The 19,342-nt window shown below is 45.3% G+C and overlaps 1 protein-coding gene across 1 annotated transcript in view; it reads right to left on the bottom strand.

The window, feature by feature from the left end:
- The window catches only part of SELENON (selenoprotein N), a 38,529-nt gene that overhangs the window by 10,035 nt on the left and 9,152 nt on the right, over nt 1-19,342 (bottom strand). Inside the window, exons 3-9 of the mRNA XM_053267749.1 lie at nt 14,463-14,593; nt 11,920-12,132; nt 10,277-10,401; nt 4,181-4,318; nt 3,854-3,935; nt 3,267-3,455; nt 654-759 (exon numbers count right to left, since the gene is read on the bottom strand). Coding sequence (XP_053123724.1) covers nt 654-759; nt 3,267-3,455; nt 3,854-3,935; nt 4,181-4,318; nt 10,277-10,401; nt 11,920-12,132; nt 14,463-14,593 — 984 coding nt within the window. The remainder of the gene's footprint in view (nt 1-653; nt 760-3,266; nt 3,456-3,853; nt 3,936-4,180; nt 4,319-10,276; nt 10,402-11,919; nt 12,133-14,462; nt 14,594-19,342) is intronic.

Here is a 19,342-nt window from a genome sequence, read left to right as displayed (position 1 = left end):
AGTGTTAACCTAGTATGGCTTCAACTAGTGCTGGGCTGAATAATTTTGTCCTCAGAACTTTCAGCAAAATTTGCCCTGCTGAGGCACAACATTTATGCTTTAAAAGTAAAACCACAAAAGTGGAAATCCACAGAAGTGAAAAAACGTGTTTGGAGAAGTGGCTTACCAGTGGTGGCAGGGTGGTGGTATTTTTTTTAAACTAAAAAACGGCGCCATCTGCAGGTGGTGGTTGCCACAGTGCTATTCCCTGCCCTCTTGGAAGCTGCCATACTTTCCCAGAATTATTTATTTTGCCAAACATTTTGCCAGCTGATAGCACAATGTTACTAAGGTCTAGATAAACTCACTTGCACTTTAACAGGACATGTTTAGATTAGCGTTTTATTCACTGTCCTCATGTAAGATCCTTTACCAACAAAAACCAATGCTGAAACTTTATGGAGGTTTTGCAATCCTCCCTCCAAGGTTAATCAGTTAAATTAAATGACTGCAAGTGTACAGCATATTAGTTAAGTGGAAGGCAACTGCTGTTAATTTCTCCATTAATCCCCTGAAGCATCATCTCCCTCTCAGGAGGCAGAAAGGCACCATGGGTACTCTAACCAGCCCCTTAGAAACACCCCTTGTGAAAAAACAGCATGGTAACCACTTACCTCAACATGACTGATCATCCAGTGCGCCCCACAACAGTATGGAATGCACTAGTTTGCTCTCAGATTTCGCTCTCTCAAAAGCTTGGGTAAAGGGAAGGTAGGACACCTAGAAGCAGAAAGAACACAACAGAAGAGGTAGAAAACTCCACAAAAGAACAAAGGTAGTTATGGGGTGAAGATGCTTCATATAATGTATGCTACACATTAAAACAAGTGTTATTTTAAAACAAAGGCCACAATGCTTAGACAATTAGTTGGTTGATTACTAACATATAAAACCCCCAAACTGCATTGATCAACAGCAGGAAGCTTGGAACCACAGTCTGTACATTCTTAAAAGAATTGTAAACATCCATTAACAATGTAACATGCTCTGGTAAGCAGAGTTACAGTATCTCTATTAACAAGAATCTTTTGCATCCAATACACTGATTCGAGGAACAGTGCTCCCAGCAAGCTATCATGGTGGCAGTAGAAAAGGAACAAAAGAGGACGACACTCTAACCGTCTTTCTCAATGGACATGCTCAGCGCATGAAGGAGGAGCTTGTGACACTATATAAGGATCTTATGTTCTTATTTTGGATAACTTCATGGAGGAGAGGTCTATCATTGGCTACTAGTCGGAGGGCTACAGACCACCTCCAGCCTCAAAGGCAGGATGCCTCTGAGTACCAGTTGTGGGGGAGTAACAGCAGGAAAGAGGGCATTATAATATATTTATATATAAATATATTTTTATTTATTTATTTATTCGATTTCTATACCGCCCTTCCAAATATGGCTCAGGGCGGTTTACACAGAGAAAGAATACATAAATAAGATGGATCTCTGTCCCCAAAGGACTCACAATCTAAAAAGAAACACATGATAGACACCAGCAACAGTCACTGGAGGTACTGTGCTGGGGGTGGATAGGGCCAGTTGCTCTCCCCCTGCTAAATAAAGAGAATCACCACATTAAAAGGTGTCTCTTTGCCAAGTTAGCAGGGGTCATGCCCTCAACTCTTGCCTGTGGCTTCCAGCAGCATCTGGTGGGCCACTGTGCGAAACAAGATGCTGGACTAGATGGGCCTTGGGCCTGATCCAGCAGGGCTGTTCTTATGAGCTTCAAAATCTTCCTGATGAGAACAACTAGGCAGGCGCATTGCCCACGTACATGAAAGCACAACAGATCATGACAGAAATCTATTCTCTCATTAGCAAATTTAGGAAGATGTAATTAATCTACTAAAATAATATGATACATTAACATTTTTTAAAATCAGGTGGCATTCTGTTTAACACATATTTGCAATATGTGTACATGTAGCAGAGAGGTTCTGATTGGCTGCGGCTTCCTATGAATGTATCAATATTGGAAAATACACATTTCCCTCATGTAAGTTAGAACATAACCCTGCTTAGAAAAGCCAGACCTGCTATTTCGACTTCTTCCCTAGAGAAGATTCATACTGGTCTGCCATCTGTCTATGCCTCTCTTACTTCCCATAACAGAGAACTCAAAGGAAAAGATCTTGGAAACATATTACACAATTCTCTCAGAGCATAACGTCTCAATAGCGTTATAAGCATAAATGTCTCTCCACACATCTCCTGTTATATGGACTTGGCATATGGATGGTGTAATCCAATCCATTTTAAAACAGTGATCATAGACTGCTGTGGTCCACAGAGAACTTTCAGGTCTTTCCAAAGACCTCAGGCACAGCAGTCATAATGTAATTTGTAGTGGTCTACAAAGAATTTGGAACAGCGGGCTGCAATATGAGAAAATTAAAGAATCGCTGGAGCGTCAGCGATTTTAGAAATCTTAGGGGTCCAGAGAGAGAGAGAGAAGGTGATGTAAGGCCCAATCTGTTAGACTTTATAGGTCAATTACAGCACTTTAAAAAAAACTTGAGTTAAAGCCCTTGAAAATCATAGAAGGCAGCCAGAGTCCTTTAAGGTAATTCAGCCTTCTTAAGGAGTTTGCTGCCCAAAAACAATTTCTTCAAATGGCACATTTTTTCCACAGGTTACTGTTAGTGCTTTTTCTCTTCCCTTCCCCCAGCTGATGAATTAGATATAAGGAACAGTTCCAGCTGCTATAAGATTGTTAATAGCTCTCAGCAACTCAGGCTATAAATCCACTCTTTGTCTCAAGATGCAAGCCACACATGGCTTGTGTGTTTCCTGCTGATAAGGAAAGTGCCATCCCAAGACTGTTGCGTGCCTTGCTCTGCTTGCAGCAGCAAGATACTCTTAAGAGCATCACTTGCCTCTTTCAAAACTCCTGATAAGGAGAAGGATGGATGATACACTACTGAAAACTCTGGCTGCACCTAGGAGATCAGAGCTCAGTCACAGACTTTCTGCGTGACCTCAGCCAATCTTTACACCCACCTATCAAATAGATGGATTGTGCATTTATTTAAGAAACACCCAAACTATGGATAAAATGCTGAGCTATTTCATAAGCAGATAGCCAACTGCAAAACACAATCACTTTCACAACCCCCCAAATCAAGTTGGGAAGGCTCATTGCTTCAGTCCTTCCTTCCTGGGGCACGGGTAGAATAATTTAATCACCAAGAGCATGCTCAAGGGAATGCTGGCTAGGATCTTTCCCTACTTTCTTAAATGGATACATGGCAACTTCCAGTTTGCTGACTGCCTCTTCCCGGCTGATTTCTTGCTGCCAGGCAATCTCTTCAAATATGAACTGAATGGGCTCCCCTTCAGGGTCTCTGCTGTCAATCACATTCCCATTTTCATCATGAAGCACAGTAGGGATGGATGGTCCCAAAGACTCCAGCTCCATCTACAAAGCAAGAGAGACAGATGTGTCTATGGAAGTACATTGGACAGCTCCAAGAGAGATTATGCATTCCTCCAGAAAGCTGGTGCTGGATGCAGTGAGACAAGACCTTTGGAGACAGATCTTGGAGCAAGGCAGATATATGAGAACACAAAATATAGAATGCTAATCTTAGCATATCTATACATTGGTGGATCAGTGAGTGATCAGTGGCATCTACAGCCCATTATTAACGAGTAATTTGAAGGGGGAAGTAATTAAGGGGCCTTTATGCTGCACAAGAATCCAGGTCCCAGAAAGCAGGCTGTCAAAAGCTTCGGAAGGAATCTGTAAACATTCTTATACGATGGCATCCCTGCCCTGAGGCAGAAGGAAGCCTAAATTAAATTTATGCTACAGACCTGGGGTAGGTATCCTATATCCACCTCCATGTTGCTGCTCTCTAAGGCTCCATATAGCCATTCCATGTCTACGTTCAGAGACCTGATGAGAGAAATTAGCACAACAGAGAACTGCCTATGCACCAACACAAAAAGCTTTAAACCAACCAAACAGTACAACAAGCCTGATCTTATTATGCAAATAAAAAAAAAACCCCAAAATGTTTTAAGATCCTGGGCTTAACATACATTAAACAAATCAGTACAATACATTAACTTTGCAAGTCCCATATGGAACGTTGGTTTCCAGTCTGTAGACACTAAACAAGAGCGATGCTTCCCCCTTACCTGTTGTTAGGGACAAAGAGCTTGAATTCTCGAACGTGGGAGGAGTCTTTGGAGACGACAATGTAGCCAGTGAACTGGGCGGGGGAAAACCAGAATGGGAAATCTGGAGGCTCATTCAGCTGGAATTCTGCATGGATCCTGAAGCAAAAGACAGCAGTTAATCAAGGCATCTTAAGGAGGAGGGAAAGCAGGGTGCAAGCTGAAGAATCCAACTACTCTGTTACACAACGAGAGCTCTTTGCCTCCAAACAGTACTATGTTGGTCATGCTACTAAGACTCCAAGGACATGTTCATACAGAGCTTCCTGTGTTACTTGTTGCACAGTTCAGAGCGCTACTGGAATCATGACAATATCTAGAGAAGAGGAGGGGAGAAAGCTGCAGTGGAGCAATAAACCCTCGTTTGGACAGTCACATATCAAAGCATTTATTTAAGAGGTCAATAAAGTATACCTTATCTCAGCTTAAGCCTTCCTCTCCAAACAAAATGTATGCTTGCGGTATTAAGCTAAACTAATACAAGAATGGTTCAGATCAGTAGCGTGTCTCTTTTTATTGTCGGTTGACAAACTGTAAAACCAAGCACTGGCATAAGGCCAAGGTATAGTTCTTTAAATTTTTAAAAAAAAGGTTACAAAAGGAGCAGTGCCAGTAAGAAAAGCAAACGGCCTTCTTTCTCTCCGACTGGAGTAGCTAGCTGTACTCCAGTGTACTCCAGTCACCTCCAGTGACTGTTGCTGGTGTCTATCTTACGTTTTGGAGAACTTGCGTTTTGGGCGGAATATAAATGTATTAAATAAATATTAAATAATATCTTATGTTTCTTTTTAGATTGTGAGCCCTTCAGGGACAGGGATCCATCTTATTTATTTGTTACTTCTCTGTGTAAACCCCTTTGGAAACTTTTGTTGAAAAGCGGTATATAAATATTTGTTGTTGTTAAAAGATTTCAGGTTCAGAAGTTGGCCTATCTGCCCCAGATATTTTCACTCTCTTCCCATACAAGACGTTATCCTTCTTCTGCAACATTCAGTTTCAAGCCTCACTTAGAGCATTTTGCTCTCTCTCCCCTCCTCCCAATTCAAAACTAAAGTCAGGTGCAGATGTCCTAGTTGTTTCGACTAGGAGGGCCCAACAGGGCTGTCCTTAGGACAGGGCCACCCAGGTGATCATCCCTAGCTTCGCGCTCTCACAGCCCCCACACTCGGCACACTGGCTGAGCAGCCTGTCCTGCTTCCTCTTGCCTCTCCTCTCCTGGTTGGCAACACTGTGATGTGTGCGCGCGCACACTGGCACACATGCCACAGCAACATTAGCATCAGGCCACATGGCATGCACGACACACAAGAGTGAGCGAGGAAGAGAAGGGCAGCAGCAGCAGCAAGAGGGAGCCGAGCAGAGGTACCGTGTGGAGCCCCAAGCACAAGCAGCCAGGCAAGAGAGGCTGAGGGAGGCGGCAGCCATGGATCCTAGTCTTGGCGGCTGAGATGCTGCCGCTGGCTGCGCCCCAGGGAAGAAAGGAGGGCAGAGGCCCCGCAGGGGCGGTGCTGGCAGCCGGGCAAGCATACCTGCAGCAAGCCAGCCAGCCAGCCAGCAGCGCGTGCCTCTCGGGTGTTCATGGGACTGGGTTGCAACTTGCCACAGCGAGAAAGGGTGGGGGGGAACCCAGTCCAAAACTTGTCAGTCCAGAGAGAGAACAGTCCGAACAACAACAGGGAAACCAACTGTGCTGTTTATCCACTTGTGAGTGAATTCTCTGCCACGAGATGCGGTGATAGCCAACAACCTGGAAGGCTTGAAGAGGGGTTTGGATAACTTCATGGAGGAGAGGTGTATCAATGGCTACTAGTTGGAGGGCTACAGGCCACCTCCAGCCTCAGAGGCAAGATGCTTCTAAATACCAATTCCAGGGGAGCAACAGCAGGAGAGAGGGCATGCCCTCAGCTCTTGCTTGTGGGTTTCCCAGCGGCATCTGGTGGGCCACTGTGCAAAACAGGCTGCTGGACTAGATGGGCTTCCTTGGGCCTGATCCAGCAGGGCTGTTCTTATGTTCTAAGGGGGTTCTGTGGATTCTAGGCAGAGCCCCCTTTAAGGCATTTATTTACTCCTATGTCCTAAAGGACACACCTTTAACTTCACTTTAGAATAGGATTTTATCGATGCTTTGAGGGGCAATCTGGATGAAGCAACCCACTGCATAGTAACCTGCCTAGCAGGGGTGTTGTGAGGAAAACCGTCCATGTGCACTGCTCTGGGTTCCTTGGAGGAAGAGCAGGATAGACATTCAGTAAGGGTATCATTCAGTAAAAGGTTGGAATGGCTGGGACCAGGCAGGGCTGCACTGGCTTCTTTTGCAGTTTGAAGAATCTCGTGGAATAAAGCCTGCTCGGTGGGCCCTAACTCTGTGTTAGATGGTGCTGCTGTCTGGGTGTTCTTGGAAAAATAGGTTTCTTGGTATCACCGGAATCTCTCAGCCCCTGGTGGCGCAGTGGTAAAACTGGAATGAGCCCCTGGTGGCGCAGTGGTAAAACTGCCGCCCTGTAACCAGAAGGTTGCAAGTTCAATCCTGACCAGGGGCTCAAGGTTGACTCAGCCTTCCATTCTTCCGAGGTCGGTAAAATGAGTACCCAGAATGTTGGGGGGCAATATGCTAAATCATTGTAAACCGCTTAGAGAGCTTCCAGCTATAGAGCGGTATATAAATGTAAGTGCTATTGCTATTGCTACTTCAGGCTAGTCCACACTCTCAGCCAAGACTTCCTTTCTTGTTCCCAGAACTACTCCCCCTGCAGTATTCAGGTCCCATCCACCTGGTGGACTGATTGGTTGAGCCCTGGAGTTCACCAGCCTGCCAGTCAAGACAAGGGTTCACTTCCTGTTAATTCTTGCAGGGATGTCAAACTGTGGCCCTCCAGCTGTTTTTGGACTACAACTCCCACAATCCCCAGCCACAGTGGCCAATAGCCAGGGATGATGGGAGTTGTAGGCCAACATCTGCAGATGGGCCACAGTTTGACATCCCTGAGGGTGGGGAGGCTGGTCACTGCAGTATGATTCTGTAATCAGAGTGAACATTTTTTATGGTGAGATCCTTTTCTCTTTCTTCATAGCATACCATGGCTAGCACTAGCAGAGATAGAAACAGATGGAGAAAATATGACTTGGGAGCAGAAAAACTAACAAAAAAGAAGATAGGATAACTTGAAAATGCAACGAAGGGTTCTTTGGGAAAACTTCTGATTTACAAACATGCTTTGGTAGCTGAGGAAAACATTGAATTAATGGACTCCAGAGATTGTAGTGGCACTGTAGATCCTTCTGCCAAACCTCAGGATGACAATAGTCCAGCACAGCCTGCTGGAGTGGACAGCTCTGCTGACCTTATTTCTCCTGAAGATCTACATGATCCAGCCAATTGGCCAGATTTACTAGACATAGGAACATAGGAAACTGCCATATACTGAGTCAGACCATTGGTCTATCTAGCTCAGTATTGTCTTCACATACTGGCAGCGGCTTTCCCAAGGTTGCAGACAGGAGTCTCTCTCAGCCCTATCTTGGAGAAGCCAGGGAGGGAACTTGGAACCTTCTGCTCTTCCCAGAGCGGCTTCATCCCGAGGGGAATATCTTGCAGTCCTCACACACCAAGTCTCCCATTCATATGCAACCAGGGCAGACCCTGCTTAGCTATGGGGACAAGTCATACTTGCTACCACAAGACCAGCTCTCCTCTCCTGACAATAAGACAGTAGACCTTTTAGTGCAAAGAGGGCCTGCCAAAATATCTGGTCGTCGGTGTGTTTCCCCAAATAATTCGGACAATTGATTGTCCAAACCAATTGATGGTTTTCAGAATACTTTTACAGATGGAGCGTGCCCAATGGAGAAAGAGTTGAAAGAGAGTGGCAGTTATACTCTAAGAAAGCCAATGCAGTTTATTGCTTCTGCTGTAAATTGTATGGCTCCATCAAGGCACATGGATTAGTAAAAGAAGACTGTAATGATTGGAAGCATTCTCAATGAGAGGTTGAGATCTCATGAAGTATCCCAAGAGCATGCATTAAACTCAAAAAATGGATTTAAATGAAGAGAAGATTGTCTGTAGTGAAGACCACAGATGACTCTCCTGTAGCAAGAAATAAACAAGCAGTGTTGACACGTATTATAGCAGTTGAGCAGCAGTATCTAGTTGAGCAAAACTGTGCATTTCATGGAAAACATAAGAACATAAGAACAGCCCTGCTGGATCAGGCCCAAGGCCCATCTAGTCCAGCATCCTGTTTCACACAGTGGCCCAGCAGTGTGGGCTACTGTAAACTTGCAAAGCTTTATCATCCTGACAATGGAACATTTCTGACATTAAGATGTTGGCTAAGTATGATCCTACAATGCAAGAGCATGTCTGACACATCACAAATGAAGAAATCCATGACTATTAGACCTCATATTCAAAATGAGCTAATTTTGTTAATGGCATGGAAGTTGAAGGAAGCAATTCTTGAAAAGGTAAAGTCTGCAAAATACTTTGCAGTTATTCTTGACTGCATGCCTGATCTGAGTCATCAAGAGCAGATGACCAGAGTGCCTTGTTATGCTGACATTACATCTGAAGAAGTGGAGGTAATCGAGAATGTTATTGATTTTCTTCCAGTTCAAGACAAAAGTGGAGAAGGATTATCAGAATCTCTCATATCTGCACTAGATGGAGTTGGCCTCCATATTAGTGATTGTAGGGGACAGGGATATGACAAGGGGGCAAATATGAAGGGCCAGCATCGAGGTGTACAGGCACGCACCCTTCAGACCAACTGCCAAGCCTTTTTCAATCCATGTGGCTGTCACAACTTAGATCTAGTACTGTGAGATGTGATAAAGTGTAATTCTCAAGCCATTATATTTTTGGGGATTGTACAGCAAATTTACTGTCTATTTGTAGCTTCAACAAATAGATGGCAAATATTGCAAGCACATACTCCATCTCTAACTCTGAAGCCATTATCAGAAACTAGGTCGGAATGCTGAGCAGAGAGTGTAAAAGCAATCCATTACCAGACAAGTGGTATCAGGAATGCCTTCCTATGGAAGTAGTAGAAGAATGTGAGGACTCGAGTCTTTGGCCAACTATGAACTTGAAAAAAATTGCATTTTTGTTGGCAATGGTTGTGTAGTACAACATTCTTTTTGCTGTAAACATGGTGAGCAAGTTACTTCAGTCCCAAGAAGCTTGATGTGGCTCACACACAGATCAAAGGTCTCACTGACTTTCTGGAACACAGGAATACAAGAACAGTGAATTTCCCTCAGCCAAGAACACAGCAACTGAAGTAGTATCAGAAATGGATATTGAGTCTAAATTCAGAGGAAAATGCCAGGAAAAATCGAAAGAGAAAACAACATGCACCTAACACTGAGAGGAGCCAGAGATTTCACCACAGTAAGAATTCAAAACCAGCTACTTTCTGGCCATTGTAGATTAGGTTCCCATGTCACTGATGATGCAATTCAAACAGATGACAACTTCGGTTTCCTGTATGATTTGAAGAAACTCCAAGAAATGACAGCAGAGCAGTTGAACAAAGAGTGCATGGATTTGGAGAGTGCATTGTTGGATGGAGAATCTCATTATATTGATGGAAGAGACCTCATCCCAGAACTTCAGGTGCTACGAGAAGTCATCCCTGAAGGAACAAGTACAGCACTTCAAGCCCTACGGTTTCTTACAACACTAGGTCTCAGTTCCTCCCCTAATATACCAACAGCATACAGGATTTTGTGAACAATCTCTGTCACAGTAGCTTCTGGGGAGCAAAGTTTTTCAAAATTAAAATTAATCAAAAACTATCTACGAAAAACTATGTCTCAAGAAAGGCTGAATAGACTGGCCATTCTCTCAACGGAGGATGAATTAGCTTCAGCATTGGACTACTGTGTCATGAGAGAGGCAGAGAGTTATTTTTATCCACTTTCTCCATACCATGTGTCAGAAGTGCTGCTTGCTCACCCCCACCCTCAAGAAAATCATTAGTTTACAACAAATCCCAACAGCTAGCAGCTCTCAAATCTCACCCTCCTCTTCCCACCAATAAAGGATTTTACCTGAAGGCTATCTTATAGTAGAACTCAGCAACAGCTTGGACACAGGCCACGGCTCCTTGAGGAGCAAAGCGAGTTTTCACAAATGGCCGAGGATGGAACATATTCAGGAGCTTGTGAATGATGATCTACGGAGGAGAAGCAGAGGGGAGGGGGTGTGACGTGCCAGGGAGTGAACCAAAGGACCAACATCCACCCTCCTCTAAGGCCAGGTTCAATAACTAGCATCCTGGAACCTACCTAGGCTGCTGGTCTTCCCTGGTTTTTTAGCCTCTTTCTATAAATCGATAGCCTCAATCATCCTGAATATTTGTTATGACAATAGGAGTGTTCTTGGGCTTTAACACACTGTATCAAATAACTCCAGAACTCAACAGTCGAGGACTGGAAATTGATCTGTACATTTCCACAATGCTTTTCTCTCATGCTATATTGATTAGCAATATTTCTTTCAGACTTTGATTTAGAAAGTACTGCACCTGAAATATCATAGGCAAGCCAACTATCCTTCCCTGCCCCTCCATCCAATCACTCTTCTCTGCTCTCATGCCAGAAAACCTGCTGTGCATGGACCAACATTTGGGAAAGCAGGAAGCAGCCTTCACAGCTGGACTCCAGTGACTGGAAACACTAAGCAGAGCTGCTAATTAATAGGATTAGGGCCACCAAGACAAACCCCTTCTCCAAAACCGGGTCTCAACCATTGTCTCAAACTGAGAATTACCTTACAGGGCTGTTGTAAACATTACCAAAATAATGTGTATGGAGTGTTTTGAATAATTGAACTGTGATATATAGCTTCTTAATACCGTATTTACCCAAATTAGGACAACTCTGAATTTCAGACCCCCTTAAAAATAGATGGAGTGTTCCCAAGGTTCATTTGTTAGTGGGATGTTCATAACTCAGAGCGCATATAGTTTCCAAGAGGGACATCTGCATGTGCAGGTTGGGTTGGTGTTTGGAAGTTGGGGGCTTCCTTAATGTAATATGTTCTGGAGCTTTGTTTGTATGTACAAATGTTTGTAACTCAGAGGGGCGATTCTCACGATCAACAAAAATTGGGCTAGCAGAGGCTAGCCCGATTTTTGTTGACCGTAAGAACCACCCGGCTCGCAGCTGAGCCTGGTGGTTCTTGAGCAGGTATGCTAAAAAGCAGGTTTGCGGAGCGAGCGCTCCAGCAAACCTGCTTTTTAGGATTGTGAGTAGCCGCGGCGTGCCTTCGCGCCGCGCCTACTCATGAGTAGACCCCCAGCCGGGGGTCTCCCCAGTATGCCCTGCGCACTTGTGCAGGGCATACTGGGGCTTGCGGGGGCCACGTGGCCCCCGCTCCCCCCACCGGCTCCGTCACGGAGCCGGACATCATGTGGGCGGCCGATCCAGCTGCCCAGGGCTCCCTGACCACTCGTGAGCGGGGAGAGGGGGCTTAGCCCGTTCTTCCTGCTCACTGCCCCAAACCGGGTCTCACTGATCATGAGACCCGGTCCAGGGACTGCCTGTACATGTTATACCTGTTTTTACCCAAAAGGAACAAGCACTCTGGATGTAAGATGACCCCCCCAATATCTAACATCAAAGAACTTGGGAAAACCCTAGTTTTGGATTCAGGTAAATACGGTAATCATCATCATAAACAGAATTCTTACCTCTTTGCCTTTGGGAGCTGGAGGATAGAAGCGGTTATTGGGAAGGTATCCAGTAAAGATGTTTAGCTCACTGGGAATTACCCACCAAGGATCACCAAGTTCTACTTTATGCTTTGGGGGAAGGAAAGCCTTGAATTGCTGGGCAAACATCACACTCATGCGGGAAGCTGGGGCTGTCCAGTTGCGAAGCCCAGTAAGGGCAATGTGAGAAATCTGCAAGGGCAAGAATGTGGAATCAGTTACAAACAACATCCCTGCTAAATGAGCAAAGAAGCACCTTTTTAAAATGATGTTCTTTAACATTTTGTTAAAGAACACCCTGGATACCAACAATGGTAGAGAGGTAGTATATACATTCTTACACTAGATCAACAGGTTAGCCCATGGAGTGGGTCCTGTGTCCAGCATCCCGATCTGCAAGGACATGTTCAAGGTCTGTAAGGCTCACCTGCTTCCCCCAAGGTCACGGAAGAAATCCTCGCTGGGAATATGTGGCATTACTATTCAGCTGCATACAATATAGGGCTATCAACCTTAGCTGATTAAATTTAAACATATTTGCATACTGCTAAAATTTCAATATAGGTGCTTTTTGAAATACTGAAGGAAGCACAACCGTGGACAAGGTACACATGATCGAAAACCGGATTTGTGTCTATGGAAAGGAGGGAGGGGGAGGGAGGGAGGGCATGGAAGAGGAATCATGGAGGAGAGGAGAGGCTCTAGCTCAGGGATTCTCAATGTGTGGGTCCCCAGATGTTCTTGGACTTCAACTCCCATAATCCCCACCCCCAGTGGCCTTTGGTTGGGAATTATGGGAGTTGAAGTCCAATTACATCTGGGGACCCACACGTTGGGAATCCCTGCTCTAGCTAGAGCAGGGCTGTGCAGCTGCTTTTGCTCCTCCAGCTGTTTCTGGACAACTCCCATCATCTCCAGCCAGTGGCCAGTAGTCAGGCATTGTGGGAGTTGCAGTCCCACATCTGCAGGAAGGCTGCAGCTGTGCAGCCCTGAGCTAGATCATCTCTTCACCCTTCCTCTCCCCCTCTCCTTTTCACAACCAACAGCAACTCATAGGGGGAGGAGGACTTGGAACGGCTCTTTGCCAAGCAGGGGCACCAACCAACATCATTCTGCAAAGAGCTGCTCTGATGGCGGTGGGTAGCAGCAGCAGCAGCAAGAGGGGGTAGTGGAGGTTGTCCTACCACCCCCAATATTCCGCCACTAGAGAAGACCACCTCACTGGCCTCACTAAATTTATTTATTTATTTATTTATTTTGTATACTGCCCAAAATGCAAGTCTCTGGGCAGTTTACAACAATACAATAAAAACAACAAATAAAAAGGTTAAAACATTACAACAATTTAAAATTTAAGACGTTAAAACTATTAAAAACCACCAAACTGTTAAAACAGTATCTGATTAAAAGCCTGGGTGAACAAAAGTGTCCTGACTGCCTTTTTAAAAGTTGTAAGAGATGAGGCTCTTATTTCAGCAGGAATTGTGTTCCAAAGCCTTGGGGCAGCAATGGAGATGGCCCGTCCAGGGCTAAAGAGCCAGCCCTGTGGCATGCCCACTTCAAGCCATGAGTTCCAATTCCAGTTTGCCAGCTGTTTGCAAACCTCCATCTGTCAGTTCAGACAGCATGCCAAATTGCAGTCAAGCTCTATTTAAAATAATCATGACCCACCCCTCCGGCGCATTACTGCTTGGGGTGGCTCACATAATTAATAAAACAGACAGAATATAAAAACTATATTAATTATATTAATTTACTTAATAATACATTAAGTATTTATTTGTTGTTTCTCTGTGTAAATGGCCCTGAGCCATTTTTGGGTGGTATAGAAATCAAATAAATAATAAATAAAAACAAGACTCAATTAAAACTAAATTTAAAACTTACAAATTAGAAAATTAAAATTAAAACCCAACAGACATGAGTAATAGATAAAATATTTAAAAGCTTCTCTAGAAATATAGGTCTTTAGTTTTTTTTTTTTAAAAAAACACCCTGAGGAAGGGAACACAGCAAAGTTCTTCCGAATGGGCATTCCAAAGCCAAGGGGCCACAACCGAGAAGGCCCTGTCTCTAGTCCCCGCTAAAGGGATCTCCATTAGAGGCAAGGACCTGAGCAGGACCTGAGATGCTGAACGGAGAGCCCTGGCAGATTTGTATGGCTGAATGTGGTCCGACAGATCTCCCGGCCCCAAACTGTGTAGGGCTTTAAAGGGCAAGACCAGCACTTTGAGTCTAGCCCAGAAGCAAACTGGTAATCAATGAGGCTTATAAGCTGAAGCTCACTTTTAACTGAGCTGCTTTGGTGCGATGTCTGACTAAGCCATTGATAGAGCGAAGGGCAATCTAACATTCTCTTTTTCATTCTTCCTTATGACAATATAATTGAATCAGAACACAGACAAGTCTGCTCTTAATTCACAGCCCCACTAATTAAAATGCCCCCCCGATCAATTAACTAAAGCTTTAGTTGATTAATCTACTGATTAAAGCTTGCAGCCCTAATTAAATGCAATACTCACTCCAAGAAAACCATCTTTGCTCTTTGTCATTGTTTCCATTAGCAGGGGCTGGAATTTTGCAACTATCGAGAGAGTCTCCCCATTGGGATCCAGCAGCTCTTCTTCCTCAACACCAGAGATGGGAGCAATGCCTAAGCAGAGCAACAGCAACAGAAGCTTGTCAGGTTGTCAGAGGCCCGGCCCACTAAAAGATGGTTCACTCCCTCAATCCAAAATCAGTACCCTTCACAGAGAGACCACCAGCGAAACATTAAAGTACCCTGTGACACATTATCTATTTTGGGCTGGTTCAGATGAACAATGGCCCCTATGTCAGGGCTGCGGCAAGAACATGCCTCCCTGATGTCATGAACGGACATGCCCAAGCAATCTTGTGAGGCGTGCTAATCAGAAACGCAACTCTACATGTGCTACAAACCCCAGGGCGATTCTGGTGAACGCCCCTCACACATGGGAAGAGAGCTGGTCTTGTGGTATCAAGCATGACTTGTCCCCTTAAGCTAAGCAGGATCTGTCCTGGTTGCATATAAAAGGGAGACTAGAAGTGTGAGCACTGTAAGATATTCCCCTTAGGGGATGGAGCCGCTCTGGGAAGAGCAGAAGGTTCCAAGTTCCTTCCCTGGCATCTCCAAGATAGGGCTGAGAGAGACTCCTGCCTGCAACCTTGGAGAAGCCACTGCCAGTCTGTATAGACAATACTGAGTGAGATGGACCAATGGTCTGACTCAGTATACGGCAGCTTCCTATGTTCCTATGTAAATGTGCTGGAAGAAGCTATAGTTCACCCAAGACATTCCTGCCCTTTTAATACTTATTCTGTCCTTTCTGTTCTGCCCCAAAGGAGTCAAACACTGAGAAACTGCTGTACAACTAGTTCACAAGACACTGGCATGGCGAGGACACAGCCTGGGGTGATCTGAGCTTGTGGTGGTTGTGATACTGCTCCTTCATGCCTGCAACACAAATGGAACCCACTTTTACCATGCCATAACTCAGGCCTTAACCATTTTTCCTCTGATCTATGTGCCAGTCCCAAAATTTAGGGGCCAGACTTTGGACATTTGACAAAATTACTGGCTCTTCTTTATCCCCTTTACAGGTAACTTTTGTCCCAGAAACAAGGCTGCCTGGGACAAATAAAGTTTATATTAAATAACTCTGCCTCTGAACTTTCTAGTCTAGGCGCCATAGTTAAATTTCTAGGTTCCATGGCTCCCTGGCGCCTGGGATTTCTCAAGCCCTGCCATAACTAAACAGCCAGAAGTGGGCTGAGCAGCACGATGTAGCATACGTGTGCACAGAACTGTGCACATGTGAAGAAGCTGACTTTCCAGCTCTTTACCACAAACCCAATCTGAACATGCTCAATGCAAATTCTTACCACGATCATTTGGCTAGCCAACGACATAAAGCGGAGCGGTTCTGCCTCTGTGCACCAGAGGGCAGCAACGGATTGCCAATAATGAGTAGCTCACATTCTTCTTTCATCAATGTTCTTTTTTGTAGGTTCTCAGTTTGATTGTGTGATTGCACATGAAGGTGGTGCAGTGTTCTCTCTAACTTTTTTCATCTGTGTGCGGAATGAGTTTTGTTCTGGGCGGCTGTATCGAGGCAGTGTGTGCGCACCTGCATTCAGAGTGGGGCCTTTCTGAGCCAACCTGAGCAGGACCTAAAATGAACTGAGCAGGCATCAGAAAATGTGCGAGTGTGCGCACATGCACATGCCGTAGAGGGAACAGTGGGAGGCACCAATGGAAAATATTTGTGACATGTCACATTCCACTATGTGCCACATTCCATGATGCGGTCCAGAGCGGAAGCAAGAGGAGCCACTTCAGACTTAGCAGGCGCCCTTCTGAAAAGGGATGGATGCCTTCCAGGTTCTTCAGCTGGGGAGGCCAGACTCTGGGCTGCCAAGCCACTTGGCTGGAGGAAGGGTGCATGACATCATCACCAGAGGGACTTCAGCCCTAAGCAGCTTGGCTGGAGCAACCCTGGTGGCCCATGTTGTAAAAGCTGGCCATCGCTGTTTGGGGGCATGCCAGTACAGCAACTGCCTCTGCGATTTGTCTGGCACTGTAGCTAGCATGGGATTAGGAGTGTGAGTGTGTGTGTGTGTAGGAATGCTTACCACAGGAATCCAGTTGTACAGCCTGGGCAGAGGACTACGGTGGGGAACTAGTGTGCATGAATCGTCACCTTGACTAAGCAGGATCTGGCTTGGTTTGCATTTGAATGGGTGATTTCATGTGGACACTGTCAGCTGTAAGATATTCCCTTCAGGGGATGGTCCCATAGCTCAGTGGTAGAGCCTCTGCTTGCACGTAGAAGGTCCCAGGTTCAATCCTTGGCAGCATTTCCAGGTAGGGCTGGGAAAGATTCTTGCCAGAAACCTTGGAGAGTCCCTGATAGTCAATGTAGACAATATTGAGCTAGATGGACTAATGGTCTGACTCAATATATGGCAGCCTCTATGTTCTGAGTGCAAGCTGAATCTTCACATACATACCCACTGTGAGTTCAACCAGATCCAATGCCCAGCTGACAGTTGCCAAGGCCTCAAGTATCCAGTGGGTGGAAGCACTCCCAATTTCCACATGCAAGAGGCTTCTGAGATCAGAGCAGCCTGCTTGAGCTTCCCCAGTCGCTCTGGTCACATTGCTACAGAGCAATATCTCTTATATTCAGCTGTTCTGAATCCCCTTTAAGCCCCAGACAAAGCCAATGCACGCAGTTCCACAAGTCCAACAATAGGAAAGGCAGATTTAGAAAAATTGCCCTTTGTGAGAGAGGTGTCTGGTGCATAAGCCTTTTGAAAAACACAGAAAGCTTAGCAGCCTCTCGTTGTCTAAATCAGCCTAGGGCTTGAGCAAAGAGAATTAAAGCAAGAGCAGTTGCAAGCAGCTGACCAAAAAAAAAAAAAAAAAAAAAGTCAGCTTTTATGTGCTTATGATGGATTTACATGAAGCTTTTTTTTTTTTTAAAAAAAATATTTTTTGCAAGAAGGTCACACATATGTCCAAAGGGGACTTCAAGATGCACAGCTCTAAAACCACTCCTGTAAAAACCTTCAGCGTATTTTGAGGCCACCTGGCAACACGCCGCTTGATACGGCAGCATTAGTTGCTTGAGGGCTGCCAAACAGCTGCTCATGAAAAGCTTGGGCCAGCTCAAGCAACCTGGGCTCTCCAGATGTTGCTCAACTACAATTCCTGCCACCCCCAGCCACAATCAGTTATGCTGGGGATGATGAGAGTTGTAGTTTGGCAACAGCTGGAGCACCCAGGTTGCCTACCCCTGGGCTGACCACTGCAAGGCTGTGCTTTCATCTGGCCATCAAGCCTTCATTTTTGTTTGGGAGTCCCTGAAAATCCTACGGGTGTGAAGTCAGTAACTGAAGCAATGAGAGTGGCCAGCTCTACCTCTTCTGAATGGAGTCATACTCACCTTAGGAACATAGGAAGCTGCCATACACTGAGTCAGACCATTGGTCCATCTCGCTCAGTACTGTCTACCCAGACTGGCAGCAGCTTCTCCAAGGTTGCAGGCAGGAATCTCTCTCAGCCCTATCTTGGAGATGCTGCCAAAGAGGGAACTTGGAACCTTCTGCTCTTCCCAGAGCAGCTCCATCCCCTGAGGGGAATATCTTACAGTGCTCACACTTCTAGTCTCCCTTTTATATGCAAGCAGGGCACACCCTGCTTAGCTAAGAGGACCAGTCATGCTTGCTACCACAAGACCAGCTCTCCTCTCCTACCTTGAAGGAGATTGTTCACATATTAGGACTATTCCTGAATCTGGCTTTGCTCCTAGATTCCCAGGAGTCGCTGGTGTGGCCACCAGTGGAACCACGGAAGCTGCCTTCTACAGAATCAGAGTCTAGCTCAGTATTGCCTACTCTGACTGGCAGCAGTTCTCCAGGGTTTTAGGCAGGGTCTCTCCCAGCCCTACCTGGGGACTGAACCTGGAACCTTCTTCATGCAAGCATTCAAATGCTCTCCCACTGAGTGACAGCCCCATCCCAAAGGGGAATATCTTACAGCAGACAGGGCGCACAGGCCTAACCCATCCAAATACAAACCCTGCTTAGCAAAGGAGACAATTCATGCTTGTTACTGCAAGACCAGCTTTCCCACACCTGCCAACATATCCCTATGTTCCAATTCAAGTGAATGGAAAAACAGGGACATGTTGGCAGAAGTATTCCCTCTAACAGGGATTCCCAGAGGTTGTTGACTACAGATCCCAGAATCCCCAAGCAAAAACCATTATAAGCTGGGGATACTGGGAGTTGTAGTCAACAACCTCTGGGAATCCCTGTTAGAGGGAACGCTGGTTGGTAGATATGCTTTCCCCCTCTTTTTACCTTCATTTGGTATGCCAATTGTGGCCCTTTATTATCTCTCTCTCTCTCTATCTTCTATAACGCCCAAACTTTCATCTCCGGGCAGTTAAAATAAAACAATTAAAACACACATAAAAAGTTAAAACAATTCAACAATAACAAACCACTGTAGGCATATCCTAGAAATTCTTGACTTGACTACTGAATGCAATCTCTCAGAGTCTGCCCTTGAACACAGCTTGGAATTATCCTATAATTTGATGGCCTGGCCTTTGATACCCTTTACAGGATATTTGAGGAAAGAACTTCTCACATATGACTGCCTCCTGGAACCAAGGTCAAACTTGGAAGTATTTATAGGGGTTCCATATAAGAACACATGTAAGAGCTGGTGGAGGCAAAGCTGTCATCCAACAGGAACTCTATCTTCCCAGGAACGTCCCCCATTTGTGGAATTTCCTCTCTCACCAGAAGTGGGTAAGTATGCAAGAGGAGTAGGGATTTTATGACACAGTGGGATCTAGACCACATGATA

The sequence above is a fragment of the Hemicordylus capensis genome, chromosome 7, assembly GCF_027244095.1.
Source record: "Hemicordylus capensis ecotype Gifberg chromosome 7, rHemCap1.1.pri, whole genome shotgun sequence".
NCBI classification, from domain to species: Eukaryota; Metazoa; Chordata; class Lepidosauria; order Squamata; family Cordylidae; genus Hemicordylus; species Hemicordylus capensis.
This window is presented reverse-complemented; position numbering and strand designations above follow the sequence as displayed.